The 25917-nt window shown below is 49.4% G+C and overlaps 11 protein-coding genes across 11 annotated transcripts; 3 read left to right on the top strand and 8 right to left on the bottom strand.

Annotated features, from left to right (window-relative positions):
- Positions 1-400: 400 nt before the first annotated feature.
- FIESC28_04725 (uncharacterized protein) lies at positions 401-1351 on the bottom strand (the record flags this gene model as incomplete). Its single annotated transcript, XM_031158872.1, has 1 exon — positions 401-1351. One exon carries the CDS (start codon positions 1349-1351, stop codon positions 401-403), a length of 951 nt encoding a protein of 316 aa, XP_031017079.1.
- Positions 1352-1658: 307 nt separating this feature from the next.
- Positions 1659-3979, bottom strand: FIESC28_04724 (uncharacterized protein; the record flags this gene model as incomplete). The annotated part of the gene is made up of 3 exons (XM_031158871.1): positions 1659-3010; positions 3063-3609; positions 3662-3979. The coding sequence occupies 3 exons, from the start codon at positions 3977-3979 to the stop codon at positions 1659-1661; spliced, it is 2217 nt and encodes a 738-aa protein (XP_031017078.1).
- An 856-nt stretch (positions 3980-4835) lies between these two features.
- On the bottom strand, positions 4836-8017 carry FIESC28_04723 (uncharacterized protein; the record flags this gene model as incomplete). The annotated part of the gene is made up of 3 exons (XM_031158870.1): positions 4836-6705; positions 6757-7243; positions 7291-8017. The coding sequence occupies 3 exons, from the start codon at positions 8015-8017 to the stop codon at positions 4836-4838; spliced, it is 3084 nt and encodes a 1027-aa protein (XP_031017077.1).
- Positions 8018-8943: 926 nt separating this feature from the next.
- FIESC28_04722 (uncharacterized protein) lies at positions 8944-10013 on the top strand (the record flags this gene model as incomplete). The annotated part of the gene is made up of 6 exons (XM_031158869.1): positions 8944-9142; positions 9202-9332; positions 9381-9410; positions 9467-9583; positions 9646-9823; positions 9880-10013. The coding sequence occupies 6 exons, from the start codon at positions 8944-8946 to the stop codon at positions 10011-10013; spliced, it is 789 nt and encodes a 262-aa protein (XP_031017076.1).
- Positions 10014-11143: 1130 nt separating this feature from the next.
- Positions 11144-14375, bottom strand: FIESC28_04721 (uncharacterized protein; the record flags this gene model as incomplete). The annotated part of the gene is made up of 4 exons (XM_031158868.1): positions 11144-11911; positions 11967-12544; positions 13207-14103; positions 14153-14375. The coding sequence occupies 4 exons, from the start codon at positions 14373-14375 to the stop codon at positions 11144-11146; spliced, it is 2466 nt and encodes an 821-aa protein (XP_031017075.1).
- Positions 14376-15363: 988 nt separating this feature from the next.
- FIESC28_04720 (uncharacterized protein) lies at positions 15364-17370 on the top strand (the record flags this gene model as incomplete). Its single annotated transcript, XM_031158867.1, has 1 exon — positions 15364-17370. One exon carries the CDS (start codon positions 15364-15366, stop codon positions 17368-17370), a length of 2007 nt encoding a protein of 668 aa, XP_031017074.1.
- A 98-nt stretch (positions 17371-17468) lies between these two features.
- On the bottom strand, positions 17469-18935 carry FIESC28_04719 (uncharacterized protein; the record flags this gene model as incomplete). Its single annotated transcript, XM_031158866.1, has 1 exon — positions 17469-18935. The coding sequence occupies one exon, from the start codon at positions 18933-18935 to the stop codon at positions 17469-17471; it is 1467 nt and encodes a 488-aa protein (XP_031017073.1).
- Positions 18936-19441: 506 nt separating this feature from the next.
- On the bottom strand, positions 19442-20602 carry FIESC28_04718 (uncharacterized protein; the record flags this gene model as incomplete). Its single annotated transcript, XM_031158865.1, has 1 exon — positions 19442-20602. One exon carries the CDS (start codon positions 20600-20602, stop codon positions 19442-19444), a length of 1161 nt encoding a protein of 386 aa, XP_031017072.1.
- Positions 20603-20847: 245 nt separating this feature from the next.
- Positions 20848-21915, bottom strand: FIESC28_04717 (uncharacterized protein; the record flags this gene model as incomplete). Its single annotated transcript, XM_031158864.1, has 1 exon — positions 20848-21915. One exon carries the CDS (start codon positions 21913-21915, stop codon positions 20848-20850), a length of 1068 nt encoding a protein of 355 aa, XP_031017071.1.
- A 522-nt stretch (positions 21916-22437) lies between these two features.
- Positions 22438-24258, top strand: FIESC28_04716 (uncharacterized protein; the record flags this gene model as incomplete). Its single annotated transcript, XM_031158863.1, has 4 exons — positions 22438-22497; positions 22548-23135; positions 23183-23317; positions 23368-24258. 4 exons carry the CDS (start codon positions 22438-22440, stop codon positions 24256-24258), a joined length of 1674 nt encoding a protein of 557 aa, XP_031017070.1.
- A 79-nt stretch (positions 24259-24337) lies between these two features.
- Positions 24338-25543, bottom strand: FIESC28_04715 (uncharacterized protein; the record flags this gene model as incomplete). Its single annotated transcript, XM_031158862.1, has 2 exons — positions 24338-25118; positions 25173-25543. The coding sequence occupies 2 exons, from the start codon at positions 25541-25543 to the stop codon at positions 24338-24340; spliced, it is 1152 nt and encodes a 383-aa protein (XP_031017069.1).
- Between the last annotated feature and the right edge of the window lie 374 nt (positions 25544-25917).

The following is a 25917-nucleotide window of genomic DNA, read 5'->3' as shown; positions in this document are numbered from 1 at the left end:
TTGTAGGTTCATGGAGTAGTGTATAATGCATCAATGTACTTCTAGTGTTCAATCAATTCTTTAATCATAACGCACTTCCTATGTAAAACTGTAGTGATCTATCGCAGTAGACCCAGGCAGTCTGTAGATGCTTACCCTTTGACTTTATGATCAACCGTGCTAGCGATATTGGCAACTGCTGACCTTAATTTGGGCAGGGAGTTCATTGATCAGGGCGACAAAAGACTTGTCAATATTGACGATAGCTGAAAGTACGGCTCCCTTTTAAGAAAGAAATGCTCGAAATATGATTTGGTTGCCGACATCAACTCGTCTAGGATTTCGATTCCATTTCGACGTCTACACTCTATAATTGAACTAATACAAATAAAATCTTTACATGTATAAGAAAACAAGACCATTAAGGGAATACAAGTCTGAGCAAAACTCCAGAGCCAAACATGGCGGCGATTGTGATGAAGGAGCTGACCCCCATGCTCGCCATACCACTGATACCATGACCACTCGTACATCCGCCAGCCGTACGCGCGCCGAAAGTCAGCAGAATTCCTCCCAGGATCAACCTTGGCAAGGATTGTTCTTGACTGCTGACCATAGCGTCCCGTAAAGCAGGGACTTGGACCATAGTCAACCAAGAGCCCGCAATGATCCCGCCGGCGAATAAGATACTTTCGGGGATTGATTTGACCATCTTCCCACTAACAACATCCCAGAACATATTCCCAAACTCTCCATAAGCACCGCTCACACCAACCGGCTTCTTTGTAAAAAGAACAGAAGCAAGTTGTCCAACACCAATGAGTAACCCACCGACAACCGGATGCAGCAACGTCTCACTACGCGGCGCCACAGCCAAAATCGCAGCCAAGATACCCAACAACGTAATCTCATACGCGACAAGAACTTTGTTCGCCGACCATCCGGTAATAAGCATCAAAGTGTTATTCTCGGCGCGGCTTGTCGGCGGCAGCGGCTTGATCTTGACCCAAACAATCCCTGCGAGGAAACATGTGCACGCGAGCAATCTGCTGTGTCCAATACCGGCCGTCGCCTGCACGAGGACCGTTCCGGGGCATGCGCCGGTTAAGCTTATCCCCAGACCGAGCATTGTGCCACCGATTAGGTTGCCGTTGTATCGGCCGAGCCTGGATGCTGATTTGGCAGGGATTTGCGACGTGGATATCTTGTTGTAGGCCGAGAAGACGACGGCACTCGTCGCAGAGGCTGTGAGGAAGGTGGCGAGCATGTGGAAGTCGGAGAGGCTGAATTGATCCCTGATGACTTGTGGGTTTGCCACGCCCGAGAGGGTGAGACCCGTGCCGAAAACAGCCCCGGTCAATAAGCTTGTCATGTTGGTCACTGTCGCTGAGATGTTGTGCCAAGTCTACAACTGAGCTGGAAGCCAAACACGACCATCTTAAGGAGAAAGCAGACACTACTAAAATTTCTTTAATTACTAATTAATTAATTCATCGCTGTCTAGAATTTTGTTCTAATCTCCCCTTTTTTCAACGCCAAGTGGACCCAAAACTCTGTTTAATAGATTTAGACGCCGACAAACAGCCCGGCAGATCAAATGTCCGATATCCACACAAACCCCGGATGATCCGGCCGGCTCGGTAGTCGGACAAAACCCACCCGATAAGCTTTCCCGTTCTTTATTCCGAGTCGGTGTGCGAATGGGAACGGCACTCGCTTTTGTGCGCGTACTTCAAAGCCGCACTCACCGCTTCGCCAAGATCCGCGTGGAACAATGGTCTGTCCACTGCAAACACTGGGCACAGCTTTTTGTCGCCACTGAAGTCATTGTGTCGTGTGCCAATTGAGCTCTCGTCATCTTGTCTTCTGTGGTCGCCTTCTGTTGCTTCCCCAAAGGATGATGTTATTGACGGAACAGCTGCCCAGCTTGCGATTAACGGATCGTTTTCTGTACTGGTTTGGCCGAAGCCGACGGCTGCTAGAGCGCGTCGTGCCCATCGGTTGTGCAAGCCGCCGAAATGCCATTGTATGGTGGATGGACTTGCCCATCGGTCTAAAGCATTCTTGACATCTACCAAGCCTTGGACGCTGGTGATGTCGATATTATTAATTGTTGAGCAGTCTATGACGATGGCGCGTAGTACGGGTAGTTCGTTGTCTTGTTTGCACAACCCGGATGTGTCGCACCAAAGAGCCTCAGTCTTTTCATCTGTTTGCTCTTCGTCTGGACGTCTTGTGTGAGTGTAGACATAATCTGTCAAGTTCTTCAGGTGTTGTGCCTGATTGAGGTAGTTCAGGCCTTCGGGGAAATGATAAATGAGAACTCCGCCGCCAGGGCCTTCTACCAAGATGTCCTTGTTGGAAGCATCGTTTCGCTCCAGACTCAAGTAAATGTCGCGAGTAGAAGGTTTCTCGTCGGTATTTATTGATGTCTTGTCATTCTGCTCAACTTCAACTTTGCCCAAAAATTCGCCTCTCGTTCGTGCAATACGCACGAGCAAAAGCAGGAATGAGAGACCTGTTGTGGTGTAAATGGCTGGTTCAAGGCCGGTAAAGACAGCCATAACAACGCCAATGACCCAGATAATGCACTCAAATGGCGATAGATGCCAATACTTGCGCACGGTAGAAGGCGAAGCAATGAGATTGAAAACAGCATGGATGATAAGTCCAGCCAGTGCTGCTCTGGGAATGAAGTAGAAAACTCCAGTCAGAGCGTAAAGAGCGAGAAGCAGCATGAATGCACTGAAGAGTCCAGCTAGTGGTGTTCTTACTCCAGCCTTGGATAGAACAGCCGACGCGCCGAATGAACCAGTACATGAGTATCCACCTAGGAAGGGCCCGAGGATGTTTGCAGTTCCTTGAGCCATAATTTCCTGGGATGGGACAACATCGTAACCTAGCTTCTTGCCAAAGCTCTTGGCAATAGCGATATGCTCGACGATGAGAATCACAAGAATAATGGGGCTTTGTGGCAAGATGACACCGATAAGGTCTGGCTTGAGTTCTGGTGGACCAGCATGAATGAAGCCTGATAAATGTCAGTTGGTGATCGTGATAAGAACGCTGGAGAGCTGGCATACCTTGGTTGATGTGGCCGACAATTCGAAACTTGCTTTCATCCTCTGACAAGTTTCGATTGACCAGAAAGCTAACAAGTGTGTACAGAATCATTGCAAAGGTGAGACGCAGAGAGGACATAATCGACCAAAGTCGCTTTCTCGCAGGCTGTCGCGCCTCCAACTTTGTAAAAGTGTACTTGGCCAACTCCAACAGCACCAAACAAGTGATACCAATAGAAGCATCAAGCTTGGTGTTGGGAAGATTCTTCATCGTCGCGATAAAGACCTCGTATGGCTTCTCTCGTGTGTTGATACCAGGGATGCCCAGCAGGACTGGCAGTTGTGTGCACATGATGATGATGCTGGCAGCGGTAATGAACGCCGAGACGGGGATGTATGGGATGACTTCTACAAGCCAGCCAAGACGAAGAAGACCTAATGCGAAGAGGATAAGGCCGGTCATGAACGATAGTGTTTTGGCAATCTCGACGCTTGTGTATGTATCCGGTCGTGCTTCGTGGACGTGTGAGACGACTTCTCCGACGAGTAACGAGCCAATGGCTGTAGTCTAGGAACACGAGTCAGTAAAGCTCAATGGAAGAGGGGGCAATCTAACGTACTCCGATAACGATATCTTTCGACGTTCCGAAAAGCCAATACGTCGCCGCACCGGCGAAGGAAGTATACAGTCCGAAGTCAGGCGGTAACGTAGCCAGTAGCGCATATGCCATAGCCTGAGGAATAACGACAAGGCCAACGGTAAGACCAGCAATGCTGTCACCGACAAGCCATCGCCAATTATACCGTGGTAGCCAACCAAAGCAGGGAAATAGAGACGTTAAATATCGTAATGTGCCATCTTTCGTAGGGATACATTGTTTGAGTTCTTCCGCCACCGTTGGTTCGGCTTCGAAGAAGGTGTCATCTACTGGCTTCATCTTAACAGTGATCCATCAATGGTGATTAGAGGAAATAGAAAGTAAAAGATTCTGGGGAAAAGAATGGCTTTATTTTGTGGGCCGATAAGGGCGAGTTTATACGAAAGATGTCCAGACGTCAGGGGGTGACGGATCCCGTCCCGACAGCCGGGCCCGGGGCGGACGGGCAGGCTCGGCGGGTCGCGCTATCTTTTGACAAGTCGGCGATCCGGACACGGCAAAAGTGGCACCGATAACCTTGATAAAGCGGTTAGCATCGAGATGAAGGCCGATAGTATTAATTGATTGGTTGTTTTCTGGCTGGAAGTCGCATGTTCTGGTCACCGACTGTCTCCCTTGGGCACCGACAAACAAGCCGCACAGACCCAAAGCCGGGTGGTCTAGAATTGAGATCGACCGCGTATGTCTTTTGGAATTGTTGAGTGGTTGGACGCGTGTCATGATGCTGGTTCAATATTTAATTTCTGCGGTTGCTCCCCATGGGGTTGCCGAGTAGATGACGGAGGGCTCCGGCCATATGATATTTATTTAACAAGCCACTTCTTCGGCCTTGCAGGTTATGACGTGAAAAGACAAGCCCTTGAATGCAATGGCTGACATGAGAGGTGTCGAATTTGGCGCTTGTCCCTTGTATCATTGGTAGACATTGATACGGCTTCACATGTCCAAGCTAGGAGTGGTTGAATTGACATCACGTTGTAGGCTCAATTACAGAATGGCTGAACTATGTATTATTTTTACCGATTACCTATATCCAAAGAACGCATTGAAAGAAAACCTCATCGTGAGTAAGAAACAATTGCTGGCTGGTACAGTACAAGAGAAAAGAGAAAGAAACATTTTCCAATCCGGTCATTCAAGAATCAAGAATTGGCCCATACGCCGGGATACCACGAGTCTCCAATCCATACACCACCTTCGCGGTAACAGATCTGTTGGAAATAATACAAACGCACTCGGCGCCACTCTCCTTGTACGCCTGATACGCCAACTTCACCATGTCGGGTCGACCCTTTTGATCAGTGTCCCAGATGGTAGCGTCGGGATCGCAGGCCGTAATTGTGTCGATGATACCTTGGCCGTAGGTTGTGAGAGGGTTCTTGGTGGACCAGACAACCTTGCAAGGGACGCGACGCTCCATGATGACTGGCAAACAGGGTCCGATACCAGAGCCAGTGGCGACGAGCACGACCTTCTTGAAGAGAGGTGCAATGGCGAGGACTCCAGAGGCAGGCGTTCCTCGTGTCCAGATGGATGTGGGGGGCTTCTCGATGATGCGCTTAGTCCAGTCACCGGCCTTGGAGACGACGATTGAGAAGCCCTTGCCGCTTGGTTCGGGGATGGCGGCGAAGGCGTGCCATTCGACAAGAGGACGATCGGTGATACGGACACCTCGAGAGGAGCAAGGTGGAGGAGTGTCGAAGTCGAAGTGCAGACGGACGGCGTGCTTGGATAAAGGCTCCGGGACGACATTAACGCGACGAAGTCTGGTCCATGGGAGGGCGATGCTCAGTGTGATGAGCGAAAGCAGCCAGATCGTGGGGGTCTCGGCCAGAGCTGGTCCAAGAGGTCCAGTGGTAGATGCTGCGGTCGAGACGATAACATGAGCCCAGACAAGAGCAACAGAAGTCCAACCGACGAATCGATGCGCCCACTCAAACTGATCGTGCATCTTCATACGAACAGAAGGATACGCCATACCGAGGATAAAGCAAAGGAATCCCAAGATGATATATGTCAAAGCGAGGACAACAGATTTGATCTGAGCGGGATGCTTCTCCGACAGGAAATCGCGGCTGACGGAGATGGTGTACATGAACCACCAGGCTGTAGCAGAAACAGCACAGCCAGAGTGAACACCACCATTGTGGTACACTCGCGCGAAATGTCGTCGTATAGACAGAGGGAAAGATGTGGGGACTCGAGAGCAGGTGAAGAAGATGGCGTTGACAACGTACTCCTGTCGAATAAGCACTGCGGCAAGAAGATTCGAAGCAACGGCTGTAGCGACATGTGTTGGCTTGGGATAGTAGTCGTTATCGGCACTATCCACCAACAGAGCGATGAGAACGATGAGGTTGGTGAGGAAGATGAAGCCAAACAACTTGCGATACGCTGAGAAAGCAGTGTGTCGCACCCAGCGCCATCCATGGAAGCCGCTCTTCTCCGGAAGAGGAAACTCCTCCTCGTTATACTCATCCACAAGCGGCTTGTCATCCTTCTCCAGATCGCGCACGCTGGTATCTGTTCCAACGACAGTTCCATCGCTGGAACTAGTCATGGACATCATACGCTCAGCAGAAGGCCACAAAGTCTGTGGCCTAGCCTTCTCAATAACCGTAAGACCAACAGGCTCAACCACATCACCCTGCTCAGCAATCTTCATCAAAGCGCGCTTGTCAACCTTGCCGTTAGGCGTGAGTTCTAGAACGGGGAGCCATTTCCAGATCGATGGGACGGCGTAGAAAGGTTGTGATACAGCGACGGCGTTCTTGAGCTTGGTCTCGTCGATCTTGGAGGGTGCGGAGTAGAAGCCCCAGAGGCTGTTTTCGATCTTGAGAGCGCAGCCTTTTACGACGCCGGGGGTTGTTTCGATGGAGCGGGAGACGCCGTCGAGTTCGACGCGGAATCCTTGGATTTTGACTTGGTCGTCTTTGCGGCCGAGGGGGAGGAGACTGCCGTCTTCGGTCCACTGGGCGAGATCGCCAGTGTTGAACATCATTCGTCTAATTCATGTTAGTCACAAGTGATGGATTTGTGGGTGACAGTGTACTTACCCATCGTTGGTGAACTTGTCCAATTTGTATCGTGTGGCTGTCAGTTCAGGCAAATTGATGTAACCCGCTGACACACCTGGACCACCCGCCCACATAACACCTGGTTGACCAATCGGCACAGGATTCTCATCATCATCCAGAATATACACATTGGTATTAGGATTGGGCTTTCCAATCGTCAATGGAATACCGGGTCTGTGAAGATGACCTGTGTTGAGCATGCTGATCTCTGTAGGACCGCACACATTCCAGAAGTTGACGTAGGGAGCCCACTTCTCAGCGAGTGCTAGAGGACAGGGCTCGCCGCCGACGGCGATTGTATCGACGTTGGGGAAGTCTTCTGGGTTGGGCATGTATTTGAGGACGACGGAGGGAGTGGCGATGATGGTGTCGCAGCGTTGGAGACATTCTGTCCAGGGAGCCAGACCACTGCCTCGGATGTGGAGGGTACCGCCGTTCATCATTGTGCCTAGAATTTCCCAGGCGCCTGCTCATGTCAGTGATGCTCTTCAGGGCAATGAGGAGGTTACTTACACATATCGAAAGCGACGTTGAGCTGTTGAGCCACGTTCCTGCCAGGTCGAATACCAAGCTTGGAAGGTTCTGCTAGTAGAGTGTTGGTGACACCTCTATGTCGCACATCGACACCCTTGGGCCGGCCTGTGGTGCCAGATGTGTAGATAACATATGCGCCGTCGTCGGTAGTGACCTCAACCATGGGATCTGATGGGTTTCCCATGTGCCAAAGTGGTGAGCTCGAATCCAGGTCAATAACATTGACCATATTCCGTCTATCATCAGGAATACTTCGAACAACCTTTTCAAAGAACTTGGGTAGACACAGAACAACAGGAGCATCTGAGTCGGCAATGTCAAAGCCCAAAGTATCATCCGTGACGATACCACCATCCAATGGCACATACTGTCCACCAGCCTTGAGAACAGCCAAGATGAACACCACCATCTCGATACATCGTGAGTACACACACACCACACGATCACCTATCCTCAATCCATAAGTAGCAATAAGCTCGTTCGCCAACATATTCGCTCGTCGGTCGAGCTCCGCGTATGTGATTGTGCTTCCATCGTAGTGTCGAACAGCGACGAGGTCAGGATGCGCCTGCGCAACCGCCTCGAATGCATGATGTGCGACCTCGAAAGGAATAGGGACCTCGGGACCTTTGCTGAATTCGTTGAATAATTGTCTATCCGCCAGGGACAGGCTCTCGATGGAGCTAAAAGAAGAATAAGAAGACATGGTGACGAGTGTTTGGAATACAACAACAACAAGATCGACAACACCATCACAAAGGTCTTTGCGTTATGGGGACACAAAAGCACTTAAGTAATGTATGCCAGACACATGCTATATTCTTGGCTTACGGAAGTCACCTTGTCGAAACCAGCTTCTTCTCCGAACAGGATAAATTACCGCTCCCTGCTCCGTGAACTGTTTCGGAAGCAAGAAACTTCTTTGTCCTATTCCATCGTCTCGGCAGCTCGTACATCGACAGCCCTGCCCCGATAATACAGCTCCAATAATTATCCCTTGTGTATTTGTCTAGTGGGCCTCCGCAGGATAAGGTTGCAGTAGTTAGATCTTTTGGAACAATGGACAGTAGACCTCCGTGGAAAAGTAACTCGCCAAGGCCTCCAGAGCTTGATCGCATTAGCTGTGCCTTGGAAGCTGATTGCCCAGTAAGATTTTCAGGGACCGTTATTGTTGTCATGTCCCAAAACAAAACGGAGTAAATGCAGTTGACGTTTAGCGTACCGTTCGGAGTGGGGGGTTCGCAGGGGGTCCCTGAAACGGTTGTCTGCAAGGGTTTATTCGCAGAAGCTGGCAGCTGTCAAGACGAACTTCCGTTTTTGTGAGAAACGCACTGACATTACTCAGAGAGTTGTCATCAACCTAAACGGGTATACAAAACCGTTGACAGAAGGGATCGACGGACTCGCCTACTCCAAATGCCGAAACGACCGTTCCGGGACCTGTGACATGTCCACTTGGTCGAAACTCGAGTTCTTTACTTTTTATCCGAGTTGCATCGTAGGGACCAGGTGTCTACTGTACGGGACTCGAAGTTGAACTTAAACTTGATCTTTGGACACAGAAACAGTTTTGCATCATCATCTTTTCTTTTTCTCAACTCTTAACCACCTACGCCAAGAATATCTATCACAATGAACAATCTCACAGACCTCAAGCTCTCCATCGTCGAAGAGACAGGTGTTGCAACGATCCAGTTCAACAGACCTGCAAAGCGCAATGCCTTTGCTCAGAAGACCATCGATGAGATCGTGGCTACTTTGGCCTACCTCGACTCGGTGGAGTCTGTGCGTGTCGTGGTTCTGACTGGTGGACCAGAGGGCCATTTCTGCGGTAAGTTCCTGACGATCAGTGCCGTGTCTTGTTCCACCAGTGATTAACGATGGTGGCAGCGGGGATGGATCTCAATGAGCTGGTTGAGCTGTCTACTTCCAAGGCACACCAGATCGCCTTTCTCAAGGATTTGACTGATGCGCTTGATCGATTCACCAAGCCGATCATTGCAGCCGTTGTAGGCTATGCTGTGAGTATATTGTCACTCAGATAATCTTACTGCTAATCATGTGTTTAGTTGGGTGGTGGGTTCGAGATTTCTCTTGCTGTAAGTCCCGGTATATCACATATATGTGTAGCAGTTAAGCTTATTTCACTCTGCAGTGCGACATCATCTACGCCGCCGAAGATGCCATGTTTGGTCTCCCCGAGGTCAAGATTGGAACGATCCCTGGAGCTGGGGGTACACAGCGTCTGGCACGTGCCCTGGGCAAGCACAAGGTTTGTTACCTACGCAATCTCAGGCCACCTTGCATGAATTACGACTGACATGTGACATTTAGGCCATGGAATTCGTACTGACAGGCGAACCTGCCAGCGGTGCAGAGTTTGAGCGTCTTGGAGTTGTTACCAAGGTGTTCCCCAAGGCAGATGTTTTGCCTGCCGCTACTGCTCTAGCTGAAAAGATCGCTAGACTTTCGGGCCCGGTTATCAAAACGGCTAAGCAAGCTGTTTTGACAGGTATGTCTCAGATGGTATCTTATCTTCTTTTTGATCCACCACTAACTCGTATTCAGTGGAAAACAGTACCCTTAGTGCTGGGATGACCCATGAGAAGGCGCTTTACTACTCTACTTTTGGCCTGAATGATTTCCAGGAGGGTATCCAGTCCTTCCTCCAAAAGAGAGCACCTACGTTCAAGCACTCTTAATCCAGAATAGCGTACATGCAGAATAGCGTAGCCCGTCGATGTAGCATTAAAAAAGCAATACCCATTATGCAAACAGAATTTATTCTTCAATTTCGGGCATCATTTTTCCAGCGGTCATTTTCCCGCATCTAATTCTATTAATATTTATCACGCTAATCTCCCTAGTGTCCATATTCACATTCTGCTCCCGTGCGCTTTTACGATTGAGTTTTTGCGCAAAGATTGAGTTTGTGAGGAATTCTTCCATGTCGACGGGGATCGATGATGTTGTTCCTTCTCTGGATAATTAACCGAAACTTACTTTTTAAAACCTGGTTTTTTGTTACTCAATTCTTCAAGGTAAAGCTTGGCATCCCTTCTTTTACAACAGGGTCCCCTTGCCGACTTGACACTGCAATGCTACGGTGGCAGTGGAGTTCGGACCACAACAAGGACACGGCGTGCTCCGCGGTCTGTTAGTGGTTGGTAGATTTAGCCTTACACGAGCTAATCCACCGTTCTGAAACGGTGAACCCTTGGTCATAACGGCTGAAGATGTCACCAAGGAGACAAAGCAATTTTCGCATTGTGAAAGCCTGGACCAACGTTGTAGCAAAAGCAATGAGCTTTGATTACTACCTGGCTTTTGATTACGTTGGTGGTTCCAGGTCTTGGATCTGAAACTCTTGACCGTTGGGAAAAAAGAAAGGGCGCTGCATGTCATTGTCGGGGAACTCACTTCCATTGACCAGATCTGTCTTGACATCCGTCTTCCGCGGAGAGTCCATCATTATTCCGTTTCAACGCGCTATAGGTAATCGCCTCAGGGTTTATCGATCGTATGCCTACCCTGCTCCGTATACAGCTTGTTGTGATCCGAGTGGGATGAGATGAATAGTATCTCGACCTGCTAAAATAGGAAGGCGATTGAATTCCTGATAGAGGCGTCAGGCCTTTTTACGAGGAAGATGTGATAAACGTCGGATAAAATCTACGATCGGACAGGCCGCCAAACTTTAAAGCGACCAGCATACACGGCGTAGCATCAGCGGTTATCACAAACGGCAGTTCAATTAAGGCCTACCCTACAACGTCGGAGCACCGTGGGATACATATCCCACCTTTGCCGAGAAATGTTTATCAGCATCCATCTACTCATGCAAATCCTTTCTGGGGGTCAAAACAAAGTTCTGACGACCAGTCATAGCCTTCGAAGCATAGCAGAAGTACTCATCAGCCTCTTGTTGCCCACGCGGAAACCTCTGCCTATAATCATCCGTCCAGAGAATAAACTCCCGGATGTATACCCTCTCTGTCTCTGTAGCCCCTTCAAAAGCAAGACAAAATGACGTAACATATAATACAGCGCCAAGTTGGCCTTGCTGACGCAGATACGGGATGTATTTTGTCATTTGTGAGCAGTACAAACAGTACTCGGACCATATTGTTTCGTCTTGGATGTTTTGAAAGACGTTCAGACTGCGGATCATAAGTTTGAGGATGAGACATACTGTGTAGTATGAAAAGGATAGGTCGAAGGCTTTAGAGGTGGCGAATTCGTATGCAAAGCCGTTGGGTGTGTCACCGCCCGGGACGTCTCGTATGATGCGTTGCTCTGTTGCTTTTTTTAATGTTGGGGCTGTCAATCTGTAGACCTGATCAAAGTGGTGTTTGAGACGTGCTTGGAGGCTTTTTGCATGGCTTTGAGCTGCGATGGGGTCTTCGTTGGAATGAACGTCATTCATCTCATGGAGGAACTCTGGCCATCGACCGATTGCGACATCCACGACGAATGAGGACAGATTGAGGTCGAACTTGTTATCTTCAAGGCCTAGCCTCTGAGTCCCTTCTTGCAGGCGTTCAATCCACGGCGAGCGCAACATGAAGTTATCACCGCGATGAACCAGCCAATGCACAGCCTGTAATTGTGTCAGCAAATCAATCTCTCAACAGTGTCCAGAGTCCGAGCCTTACCAACGTGACTTGAGCTTCGTGCGCCAAGTGCATATCAAGAGGATCATCCAAACTCGGCGGTCCCTTCTTAATCATGAGCGGGATCATGCCGCCTGAATGAATCGTTTGATGATTTCCCCTCTCCACATCAAACAGCAACTCAATCTTTTGTAAAATCGCCATCGCGGTCAAAGTCTCAACACGGAGCTGTGCTGGTCCATTCAGTGCAGCATGCAAACTTCTCAAAGCCAAACCATATAGCCTTGCATCGATGAGTTGTGCCGGAGGAAGACCGCGTTGATAATTCGACCATGAGTTGCAGAAAACATTGAGACAGCTTACCAAGACCGGACTTTCGCTCAGGCGCTGAGGGAGATGCTTGAGATATGCCAGATTGACGATCAAGTCTGGGGATTTGGAAGATTGGGAGATGAGGTAAGATCCGAGGCGCTCAGTGGGCGTTGAAGAAGGTTGCCGTGAGAGACGGAAGAAACCATATCCAGGTGCATCTTCACCAGAAGTGTTCGTTGCTTTGGGCTTGTAGTTGCGGATCCTAAGCCATGGGCCTGTGGCATCCTTCGCTGTCACGCTCGCGCTGGCTGATGAAGACGGCGTTTCCTCCGGTTGAGAAGAGTGACATCCATTGACAATAAACTTCTGCAAACTCGAAGGCCCCGAACAAACCAGTTTCAGTCTCTTACAAGGAGTGCAAGTTGGCCAATTTAAATCGCACTTCAGATATCAGCACAAGAACAGGTATGATGTCAGAGGCTCACCTTGACTCTTCTCCGCTTGCATCCTTGGCATCGTTCTACCTTTGGTACACCAGGCATTGAGGCTTGAACTTAGAAACAATTGAAGAAGACTGACTGGTTTCTCCGGGTTGTTATTATAAAGATCTTTTGGTGGTATTAGGCAGAAGGAATTTCTCACTGAAGGTCATCTCGCTCTATTCTTCCGAATGAGGAAAGTTGGGGCCATTTGGTGTGGAGGTGGTACGGTGCTTACGGACGTTATCAGTGGATGATTCTTATCTCTGCAGATAAGCGGCGATATGATGGAGAGAACACGACGTTGAACGATTGGGGGCGAGATACAAAGATTTCATTTTGCCTAAATTGTAGACGAGCTATATACCAGTTTGTTCAAACGGCTGAACCTAGTAAGCACCACAAGAGAGAGGAAGACTGTTGCGAGTTGATGACGTGCCAATAACCCAATAGCGACTGATGCTATGGATCTCAAGGGTACGAAGCCATACCAGTCCAGGACGAGCGATTACCAAATCCGTTCAAATCAACAACCTCCGGACCACAAGAAGGATCTTCAAGGTCAAAAATCGCAACAGCAGGAGCAGCCTGAAGTGCATACAGTTTGGATCCCACGATGGTGCCATCGAAACTTCCCATGCCTTGCTCGTAGCCGGGAAGAGCACGGCTAAGAGCCTTAGTCTCAGTACTAACTGCATAAACATCTGGCACACCACCGTCGAGTAGGTAGATAGATCCAGTGTCGGTAGACTTGGCAGTCCAGCAAGTTGCCATTTGTCCGGTGACGTTTACAATAGCGTTGGTGGTAATACTAAGATCCTGGGCAATAGACACAAATGCACCACCGTAAGCGGGGGTGGCAACGACAGCAGAATTATCGTCCACGAAACTAATGGCGAAAGGAAGTGGAAGGTTCTCGGGTTGAGACTCGACAGCTTCTTCGCTAACAATGCCGTTCTCCACTTTGTAAGCATAGATGTAACCAGAAGTCATACCATCACCCTTGATAGCAACGAAAAGAGCGGTCTCGGAGGGATTGAAGAGGATGTTCGAAGCAGTATTGGGTACTCCAGTGATGGGGTTTGTTTGACTCATGATCGGAAGGGGTCTGAGTCCGCCGACTGGCTTGATACCGTTGGAGCTGGAGACACTGAAGCATTGGACTCCAGGTTTGGTTCCCGTATTGGCGACGCAGGCGATGTTGTGTTTGCGGGAGTAGGCAACTGTGTTGGGGGTAGTGCCGACAGTATCAACTGGCTGGCCCATGAGGACAGGGTGGGATGGATCGTCCTTTGGGATTTGGAAGGATGCTAGAGTGTTGGAGCCTGCATTGACTGTGAAAAGGTAGTTCCCATCGACGATGACTGAACCTTGAGAAAACAATGGATCTAGATGACCCGTCAGCACTGAAGGCACATATTGGGCTTTTGAACTCACCGACTGCAACGGAGCCGTTGACGTTGACGCCGACGAGACCTTGTCCGTCGGTTGAGGTTCTGAGGGGTTTGCCCAGAGAACCATCTGCGGACATGGGAAAAGATACAACTGAGGCCCCTTGAGGGTTGCTGTCCAGGAAGTACAATGCTCCTGGCGAGTTCCCAGGCTTGGGGTATGCCCAAGCACCGGCGGAAGCGAGGAAAAGAAGATTGAGGTATTTCATGGTGTTAGACTGGGGAGGATGGAAGTGCAGTGCAAGCAGTGAATTGTTTGAAGGGTTGGTATCGTCGAGTAGCCTCACCGGCGATGAGTAACCTCTTTATAGCCTCCATGATGGTCAAGACCATCTCCATCCTATATCGAGCCTCAGCAACCCGAAAAGGTGGCTAAGAAACGAAAAGGATCTGATTTGCTTGGCATAGAGAAAATAGAGTTCTATACTCCGCCAGATCCGCATGTTAGTCTGGCCATTTGTTTGCCGATATTCCGGAAAGCAATAGCCAGCACCGACCTGACTGTCGTTTCGTCTCACAGTATTTACCAAGACAGCCAATCAACGGTTATACGACAAGCCTTGGCACGTGGGTAACCGAGCCTACCGGACTATTCTCCAACGTAAGCTGACGACGGGTATAAGCGACGTCGCCGACTAGAGCGTGAGGTGGCGGAGTGTGATCCTCAGCCCTATCCGTAATAGGCAATTTGGATTAGAAGCTGTCTTGCACTATGTTTCCCAGATTAGAATCCTAGTGGCATTGTTTTACAGATCGACAGATTCCATCATTGCCCTAGATTGAGGCAGTGCAACTAGCTGGAGTGAATATTTGGGTCTTGGTGTTGCTCGTCATTGTTTTCAAAGGTGCCGTAGTCGACCGGCACTGTTAACCCCAAACTCCGAGATACATGTGATCTGTCCGAAACTTGAAGATGTCAAACTCAAAAGCTGTGTATTATTCATCAGATATCATAGATTCGAGCTCATTTGTGGAGTAGCCAGAGATCTCAACAGTCGATAGCTCTACAATTGGCCAATCACGTGTCGGTGAGATTTTAGTTCCTTGCATAAGCCCACATCAAGACCAAGAGTCACGAATACAGACCTTGACACAATCACGATATCTGGCTCACTTTTACCGATAAACGCGTCGAAAAGCCAATGGAATTACCGACTTGATATTGGTAAATTTTGCAACGTTGGTTCCACATTCACCATGCGCCTCATCAATGTCGAGTCCCTCGAACTCGAATCCTTCGTCGGAGACCTCGGTCGCGGACTCCCAACATATGCCATCCTCTCACACGTATGGACAAACGAAGAAGTCTCATATCAACAGATGACAGGTCTTCTCCCTCTATCTGAAAACTCAAAAGGATATTGGAAAATCATCGACTTTTGCGCTAAAGCCAGAAATGAGGGATTTGATTATGCCTGGATAGACACATGCTGCATAGACAAGACGTCAAGCGCAGAATTATCAGAGGCTATCAATTCAATGTTTCAGTGGTATCGTGACTCTGCGGCATGTTATGTCTATCTGGAAGATGTACGCAGTACAGAAAATCCTGTGTCTCAAGATTCTGCTTTTCGTCGGAGTCGATGGTTTACGAGAGGATGGACACTGCAGGAGTTACTCGCGCCGCATGAAGTAATTTTCTGTGCCGATGATTGGCAAGAAATCGGTACAAAAGCTAGCTTGAGTCAAACGATATCGGCGGTCACGAAGATTGATGTCGCCACTTTGCGAAAGCACACGTGGGCACATGTCAGTGTTGCCATGATCATGTCGTGGGCCTCGATGCGACAGACTACAAGACTTGAAGACCAGGCGTACTCTCTTTTGGGACTCTTTGACGTCAATATGCCGCTCATATATGGCGAAGGTCAAAAGGCTTTCTATCGGCTTCAGATCGAGATCATGAAGCTCTCCAACGATGACTCATTGTTCGCATGGTCTACGGAACCTTTGGAAGATCAAGGCTACTCCGCTGGTGAGGGAGCTTCATCCCGAGGTTTTCGTTTCCTGGGGTTACTTGCACCATCGGTTCTTTGCTTCAGGGATTCGCACGATATCATGGCACCAAAAGACTTTCCTGGCAGTCATTCACCCTACGACATAGTGAAGGAGAATATCAGTCTGTCAGCGACACTCGTCAGGCTCTGTCCACTGCCCGTCAATCCGAACGACATTCCTTGTGGAATAGACAAAGTTGACGTCGTTGGGACGGTCCGATTCTCGAAGAACGTTCACCCTGTAAAGGCTGTTGACCACGGCCTTGTTATCACGCCAGCTAGACAAGACTCCAAAGGAATGAAAGTCATGTGTTTACTTGCCATCTTACGATGTTGGAACAAAGATGGCTACATCGCTATACCGATCAAGAAACTATCCTCTGTTGGATACCAGAGAGTGGAACATGCGTATCGATGCCGATGGTTCAGAGTGCGTTTGATGCCGTTACGCCTTTGTCTGAAAGATGAGGATGAGAAGGCAGAGAATGAGTCGATTTATAGATTGAGACAATATGACTCCGAGTACAGCATAAGAGGACCACCGGCCGATCCACCTGAGACTATACTCATCAAATCATACGTCCCACTGGATTTGTCATATCCTTCTTCCCAAACATCAACAACGGGATCTTTACCCTTCAAGTTACGCTCGCTACCCCTTGAGCACGCCGACTACATTCTCAGTAGGGACTCTCCAGAGAACCTCGTCTTCCCATTGCCGGAGTCGCGTGTCCAGGCTCACGTCCTGGAGAGGTTCAACAAAATAATCGGCACTGACCAAATAGCGAGTCTTGTCTTCCAACCCATGATTACAACTGCAGAACTCCCGCCATTCTCCATCAATATTGCAACTATGTGGATCAAGAAAAGTGAACAGAAGTACTTAGGAGTCCATATTGATGAAAGGCTGGGATGCTACTACTCGGGACCTTCCAGTGACCCATCTGGTGATGAGATAACCCGACGCCCAAGAGTTGAGTTTGTACCTATAGATCCCAGTCGACCTTGCACTACAATTCCGTTGTCGGATAAGTTATGTCTTGTGTTCCGGGTGCGGCAAGGTATTTTCAGAGACGCATCATGTTACATAAATGTTGGTATTGAGAAGAAGCTGGAATGGGGCATGGAATCGAAGAATGATAGCGATGAGGCTTGGGTAACTGCTGAAGACGCTTTATCACGTCGCTTCACCGATGTTTCAATATGAAACAAATACAACAGATTTCAATTACTACATATCAACGCCACGAACATTCCTCCGAAGCTAAACATACTATTGAAAGCCACTATCATATATCGATTACCTCATGAAATATATTCCAAGTCTGTGGCAATATCCCCCCATCTCGCTCCCGCCATATCAGAAAAGTAGTGGCTCTTGGGACTCCAAGGACCCGTACCTCCCTTAGGAAACACAGAACTGAGATTCTTCAGGTATGTCGAAGAAAGACTCATGACTTGCTTGACAGGCATACTCTCCGACGAAGTCAACTTCGGCACAACAGCAACTGCCTTCTTCTCCTCCATCTTCTGCAGAACGCGTACGAACAGTCGAGCACTGACATCCGCACCTAAAGTCCAAGATGCGTTCTCGTAACCAAAGACGAAGACTAGGTTGGGCACATCTTGCAGCATGGCGGACTTCCAGGCGTACTTCTCTGCTACGTTGATAGCATTGCCATCGACGCTGAACTTGATACCGCCGCCGAAGCGAAGCTTGAGACCGGTAGCTGTGACGATAAGATCAGGATGGAGCGTTGCTCCGGACTCAAGCTCTATGGTCTTCTCGGTAACCGTCTTGATCTTGTCCGTGACGACATCAGCCTTACCAGACCGCAGCGCAGAAAAGAAGTCGCCGTTCAGACAAGCACATAGACGTTGTTCCCAGGGATTATACCGCGGTTTGAAGTGAGGATCCCAGCTAACATCAGGAGGAAGTTGCTTGACGGTGACATTCTTGATGATCCTCTTGGCTAAGCCAGGACAGGACTTGCAGAAGGCGTTGGTGACGTATGTTCTGACGAGCCATAAGAGGCGGTTGATGAATAGCGCGAGACTGGCGGGGAGGATGGTGAAGAGAAGACGCGTGAAGAAACTGGTTGACGGGACGGGAAAGATATAGCCTGGACTTCGCTGGAGCATTGTGACGCGTTTGGCTTTGTCGGCCATGGAGGGGACGATGGTGATGGCTGTGGCGCCGCTTCCGATGATGACTACTTCCTTGTTGGTGTAGTCATAATCTTCAGGCCAGAACTGGGGGTGTATGACTTTGCCTTGGAACCTCTCAAGTCCAGGAATGACAGTCTGCAATGGTGTCTGATAGTCGTAGTACCCCGTCCCAAGAAGCATAAACCTCGCTTGGAAAGTGACAGGCTTCTCATCGCCATTCCGAAAAACCTGAAGATTCCATTTCTTCTCTTCAGAAGACCAATTGGCCTCTTTAACAGAATGATTGTAACAGATATGATGATCAATGCCAGTTGAGCGAGCTGATTCGATCATGTAGTCTTTGATCTTATCGCCAGGCGCCAACGACTCCTTGTGCTTCCATGGACTCCATGAGAAGCCAAAGGTGAAGATGTCAGAGTCTGATCGGATGCCAGGGTACTTGAACAGATCCCAAGTGCCGCCGATACTATCGCGAGATTCGAGAATGGCGTAGGTGAGGTTTGCTGGACCTTCTGTTTGGAGGCGGTATGCTGCGTTGATACCGGAGATGCCAGCGCCGATAATGATAACGTCATAGGACTTGTCTTCTGCCTGATGTGCCATGGTGATAGTCAAAGTCTGTCGGTTGAGATGATCATGAAAGACAAAGCTGGTCTTGCCAGGTAGTATAAGTGCAAAAGTTTATGATAACTTCAAATCTCAATGAGATGAACAGGCCTCGGCTATCTTTCAGCCCACCTCGCATCATGCCACTACTCCGTAGAATAAAGGTTAGCTTCCGAATCTCGGGGTCCGCGGCAACGATCGTCGTTGAATCCTTGCTCGGGCCATGACGTTGTTGGCCCACGCGGAAACGAGGCCGCAATCGCAAGCTAAACTGCAAAGAGAAAACTGACAGCTATGAACAGAACATTGCGGGGTATTTTCCGACAATCGTTTCCGTAGAGGTTGCATTACGTTTGTTACGAGTCTAGTCGTGGATGTTTTTGTATGTCACTAGATGCATGACCACGCGACAGAGGGGTAGTTGACAAGTCAATTCTCTACTGTAGCATGTGAAAGCTATACGACGATCTTTGTTGAGGATCTAAGCTCTACCTTGTCATCCATCACAACTTCCGCGGGGCATAGCTCTTCAGCTTCAACCCCGCATTCACATTCAAGAACTTTCTAGCTTCCCCAGCAGCTTTCTCTGCCTCGGCCCCGAACCCAATGAAGTCACCCAACAAGATAATGTCATGAGGACACCCTTCCGATACGTCCAGGTGTACATTCCAACCAGCCTTCTTATACCGTTGGCAGAAGTTCTCGATGTCATGGTACAGCACTTCGCCTCCACCTGCGTTGACGTATACTGGCATTGGCTGTGAGAGCTTGAATGGGTTTCGGAGGGGTGAGAGGTATGGGCCCGCGGGGTCCGTTGCGCCGAAGCCCGAGATTGTGGTTGCGCCCCAGCGGGCGAAGAGGATGTTGAGATAGTCTGTTTTGTAGTGTGGTGATGACTTGATATCCTGTTCTAAAGCACCTGCGATGTCGACCCAAGGTGACCACAGGGCCATTGCTCGAGGGAAGGGAATGTCGTCGGCTTGTCCGTATTCGTGAATGTATCGTACCAAGGCAAGAGCCAAGTTGGCTCCAGCCGAATCGCCCGACAGGATGATTTGACTTGCAGGAATGCCCTTGGTCTTGATCAGATTGAGGTAAGCGGTAAGTGCGTCTTGAAGAGGGGCTGGGAATTGTCCGTTGTCACTGCTAGAAAGTCGATACTGTGGTGTGCACACATGTGTACAGCCCATGTGCTTGACAAGAGTTCTCGCCAGGTATCCAGTATCTTCATCGCGACCATTTCCAATCACGTAGCCTCCTCCATGAAAGTGCAGAGCAACAGTCATCCCAGAATGAACCAACCCAGCAGGTGGAGGTCGTGCTGGCGTCCAAGTCATTCCAATCTCCGCAGGCAGGACTGCATAACCTGAGAGGATGCCTCGGTATAGCTTTGACGATCTCGGTGCGACGACTTCGAATCGATTCTTTTCTCGCTTTGGGTCAAGACACAGTTTGTCGCCGGCTTTGACGAGGGACCAGTAGAGAAGGGCGAATCGGACGAGGCGTACGTGGGCGGCTTGGTTGAGAGACCATTTTCGTGAGGGTCGGAAGAATGGGATCAGGTAGAGGATCATGTCAATAGCGAAATCAGTGACTAGCCATGGAGAGATTATTGCGGCGTAGAGCCAGAGGAAGATGAGCTTTAGCCAGCTTCCGATCGCCATGTTTGCGGTGTTGAGTTTGTCTTGCGATGGCGGCCAGGTGCTCGGAGCGAAAATTGGCGAGACGTTGAGAACAATGCAATGTTTATGCAGGGAGGGGCAGGCCGTCTTTATGTGTTCGGTGAGAAATTTGGCACTAAATTTTGGTCTCGTTCTAGGGCAAATCACGATTTGCACGGACAACTAGATAACTGCTTGGAATTTATACTGTCTATTCATGACATGTGCAACTCCTACCTTTGACTAATCTAGACTCTTCCGATCATATCCCTCAAAATCTCCTGTAACCAAGTAGGCCATCCTCTGATCCCCGAGATAGCAGAGGCTGACTTTGGAACAATAAGTTGACCGCCACGTCTACGTTTGATCTGTGCGACAACCTCCTTGGCAATATCATCTGGGGTCAAGAGTCGAACACCACCGCGCTCCAAACGATCAACAAAGCCCTCAACAAGAGGTGTTCTGACAAAGTTGGGATGAACAACCGTCGTCAGGACATTGGGCGCTTTGTAGAAATGCTTGATCTCGCTGGCCAGTGACTCGTGGAAAGAAAGCGCGCCGGCTTTGGTAGCAGAGTAGTCAGCGCCTGTAGCCAACGCAACGAAAGATGCGATGCTCGCGACGGTGATGATGTGGCCTTTGTTGAGCTGGATCATCCTTGGGAGGAATTGCTGGGTCGTGAACCACAGCGACATGAGATTAACGCCCATGATCTTGCGCAGAAAAGACTCTGACATCTTAAGGATGGGCATGGGAGACGTGATGCCAGCGTTATTGATCAAAATGGTAGGATGTCCAAGCTCGCGTCTCACAGCATCAGCAGCTTCGGCCACAGATTCCACGGTGGTGACATCGCAGCGATAAAATTTGACGCGGTCATTGGTTTGCAGTTCCTTGGGCAGATCTTGAATATCTAGGACGGCGATTTGTATACCCATCCCAGTTAGTCGCTGGACAATGCTGAGGCCTATCCCGCTAGAGCCGCCAGTGACGACGGCGATTTCATTCGTCCAGGACCAGTTGGATGCGGGGCGGAGGCGCCAGGAGTTGTGAGCCATCATATTGAGGATCCGGTTGATGGACCGGAGGATGGAGAGGCTAGTCCAGATGAGGAGCACCTTGTTGATCGTTTGAAGGTTTAGGGTAGGTGATATCTCAGGAGGGAGATGAGATGCAATTGAGGACAGGACATTATCGGTGAGGGTCGGAGCGTAAATTGATGTGAGAAGTAATGGGCATGATAGCATTGGGGACATAAGAAAGTCATTTAGACTCTGAACATAGTTCAAAGCTGGGTGATAAAGTAAAGACGACATGGTTATGAAATTGCGTGGCGTATGCGAAACGACGGATTGTTCAACGGTGGAAGGCTAATTCATGATTTCATTGTTTCAAAAGTCCGTCATCAGCGACTGCCGAACCGTTTTATACAAAGCCTCACGCCATATGAAAGTGTCAAAGGCTATCCCCAGATTTCCCGGCAATCCGCGGAGTCGATCACGATGCTGAAGCCGAGGTTGACGCTCGTGTCAAACAGGAACCAAGCGAGTGTCTTATCGCAAGCTTGACCACAACGAGCTAAAATGCAGATCTTCCCTCTTCTCTCCACTCCCCGGTAGTTGAGGCCCCATCCAGACTCTCCCAACCCCTGCTGCTCTCTTGTCAACAACCCTGTTTCCGCACAACCCATGTCCTGGTAGCTAACGCAATGATAGTGTCCGTGCTCACACTGTCCGGTTCGCTTCACTTTCCCCATCTTGTCTCTTCTCTTTCCCAACTCGAACTCAAACCGCCCAGTTGCCCGAGCTCTTGAGATATTTTACACAAACTATTGAATCATGGTGTTTCCTGGAAGATTTAGTTCAGGCTGTCTACGCTGTCGACAGCGCAAGGTCAAGGTATGTGATGACGGGACCGTCAAGAGGGTTGAAGCTGATCATGATGATAGTGTGATGAGGGGAAACCCACGTGTCGACGATGCTACAACTATGGAAAACCTTGCCTTGGATATACCGACGAGTTTCACTTTCGACATTCTGGTCAAAAGCCGAAAACGCCACCTGTTCCAGCGACCACAGCGCCCGTAGAGACAACAAAGCCGATAACCGTTATAACAAGTCCGCCCAAGCCCAAAGAGAAAACGCCACCGAAAACCACAAAGCGACTCCCCGAACCATCAACGCGCCGAAGATCTCTAGCCGTCATCAAACAACCCACGCAGTCCTACGATGACATGTCACTATGCTATTTCGTGCGTCGCTTCGTCTCACCCGACGAGGGCGACGGCTTCCCAGGTCACTTCAGCTTTCTCCCGAGCTTCTTTGACCATCACAAAGATGGCGGGTTAGTCGAGACGGCGACGTTGAGCGTGGCTCAGTTAGCCGCGTATAATCACTTGGGTAATGAAGAACTCAGAACGAGGTCGATGAGGAATTATGGGAGGGTGATTAAGGGTTTGCAGCAGAGTATACAGTCTGATGATCAGGCACTTGATGATAGTGTTATTGCGACCATCTTGCTGCTTTGCACGTACAAGGTAAGTTGGACCTGGATGTCAAGGGTTGATGAGGCTAACTTGAGTAGGACTTTAGTGGTGAGGGCTTGGGTGATCCCAATGAGCATGCTTCGGGTTTGTTCTACCTTTTGGAGAGAAGGGGACCGAGTCAAATTGGTACAAGACGAGGCGCTGAGCTGTTCCTTCTTGCTCTACTGCGACTGGTGAGTGCTTAGACCCTCAATTGCGCTGTTCCAAGCTAACATGTCTCTAGCAAATCTACTCATTCCTCCACGGCGACGATACATACACCGACCCAGGCGCCATCGCCACCGTAATAGGCATCTTCGATCCCCTCCTCCGCGCTCTAGCAATGATGTCCAAGACCCTCTCCCTCCGCCACCGTCTCTTCCAATTCATCCAATCCGACATCTTCCAACAAATCGGCAGTCCCTCCGCCACCTCTGAAACCAGCAGCGACGCCGACCAAGAACGTCTCCTCTTACAAGAATGCTTCGACATGCTAGACGTCTTCAACGACTGGGACTGCGAAGCAGCAACATACTGGCAAATGACCTTTGAAGGCCGCGGCGTCCCTACCGTCCTCGGAGAAATGGGCGCTGGGAAAATGCACTACGACGCTGAGACAGCCTGCATCATGATCCTCGTGCGCTCGGCGCGATTGATCTTACTGCAGAGTATGCTCCTGTATCAAACGACCCTTCAGACCGTGGATGATGAGTATAGTAACTACCAAGCCATGTGGGCGCAATGCGTTCCCGTACTGGAATCCGACGTTCGTAAATGTGTCGACGACATGCTCTTCTGCGTACCCTACGCCCTCGGTGACATTGACTCCAGCGGTATGCCATCGACCATGATGTACGATGGCGCTGCTGCTATTATGATAGTGCATTCGATTAGGCTTGTTACGCATTGTGTTTACACTACGCCTGCGCAGGGAGAGCGGGCAGATATTATATTGACTAGATTGAACTCTGCTATTGGGATCAGGTCTGCTGTTGGGTGGTTGGCTGCTGATGGTAGTGAAGAGCAGGGTAATGTGCTTTGGAAGGCTTCGCCTAGGATGTTGGAGAGCAGGTTGTTGGATTGTAGACAGGATAGTCTTGGTGTTTTTAAGGATGCGGCGTTGCTTTCTCCTTGATGTTTTGTATTGCTATCTGGTCTAGTACTTAGTATACGAATCTTAATTGCTGTTGACTCATCTTGACGTTGTCGTGCCCTCAATTGTGCTTCTTCATCGTAGCCGCCTCCCGTCCGCCCATCACGATATCGTCCCTCTGCCAAAGCAACATCAACGCTGGGAAGATCGGACCTCCAACCAATGTGAATAGTATGACCTTGACAACTATAGCCACAGCACTGGGCGATCTCCTTGTAGCATAGAGTTGATAGCCCGACCATATGATCATGGAAAGACACGTGCAGTAAACATCCCAGCGCAAGAAAGAGACCACAATCTCTCTTGACTCCATCGCTGAAACAGGTGGGGCAAAGAGGACCATCGTTGGAGGATCTGCAATCGAGGTCAGGGCGAGAATATGGTGTGCCGACAAAGGCTGCACCAAACCCACCCAAGACGCAGCGATAGTTCCCATCACGATGAAGTGAACGCTCACTGTCAATGTAGTAATGAACATGTACGCCCGATTCAGAGCCGTTGTATGCCTCAGATCTACATGTCCCTTATCGCCTTCACCACGTGTGAACTGTCGCCACAAACTCTGCAGTGCCGATTGATAAAGCGGAAAAGGCTGCCATAGCGCAACCGCGATGAACTTTGCCTCTCTCGAAAGGTCAAACACCAGCGGCAGGCAAAGCCCGATAGTCGGAAGGACGTAGGATATAATCGTCGCAACGGGTAGGAAGTTGAGATCGGCTGGATCGACGAGTAAGTGCGCCTGGCGCGGATTTGAAGGGGATAGTAAGAGTTGGAGAGTCAGGTAGACTGGCGCGATGATGGTGATTGTAACTGCTTGGAACACTATGCCGAAGGTGCCCGTCCTGAACACGAGTCAGTATCATGAAAGCACTGGGGATTATAAACATGAAACATACCAACTCAGTATCGTCCCTCTGTTCCCAAATCTCAACCCTTCCAGAGCGACCAAATACCAAGCACCGCCAAATTGAGCAGCAAGATACACAAAAGCAACCAAAGCCTCAAGATCCATACCCTCGGCATCAGGACTCTTTCTCAGTCCTTGAGAGAAGAACTCAAGAAGAAGATTGATCATGGCGACGACTTGCTCAGAACCTGTAATGCGTCTCGACACCGAGTCTGTCATGTCCAGAACACATGCCTTTTCACCAGCATTGCAAACACGTATGGCATCGAAAAAGCCGTGTTTATACGACGTGAACATACTGGTGTAGCCTCCGAGGAGAGCACAGCCGAGGATGAGGCCAACGATGACGGTTGGAGCCATCGTGATGAGAAGTTGAAAGGGTTGCAGATCAGTCGAAATGGTGCATTGTCAAAATGCTCGGGCGTTTGGTACGATTCATGCCTTTTTCTTTAAGTCCGTGACCTCGAGTTGAAATTTCTTCGCTCATTGACGCAGCTGTGGAATGTTGAGATGAATCATCTTGTTTCGGAATAGGTTGCGAAAAAGGTCCATCTTCACAAGCCAAAATGACGAACGCAGCAAACAGCTCAAAAGACAACAGAATTCAACACATGTGAAGAAAAGAAGAATATCATGAAAGAGTTTAACATGCGAGCTGAACACGTGCCCATGTTCGTAAACTAAACCCTTCAAAATCGATGCCCCTCAGCTCGCATACTAAACCCGATCGGGTG

Source organism: Fusarium coffeatum, assembly GCF_003316985.1.
Source record: "Fusarium coffeatum strain FIESC_28 chromosome Unknown BRIP53273_contig_102, whole genome shotgun sequence".
NCBI lineage: Eukaryota > Fungi > Ascomycota > Sordariomycetes > Hypocreales > Nectriaceae > Fusarium > Fusarium coffeatum.
Note: the sequence above shows the minus strand (reverse complement) of the source record. Positions and strands in the feature narration are given on the sequence as shown.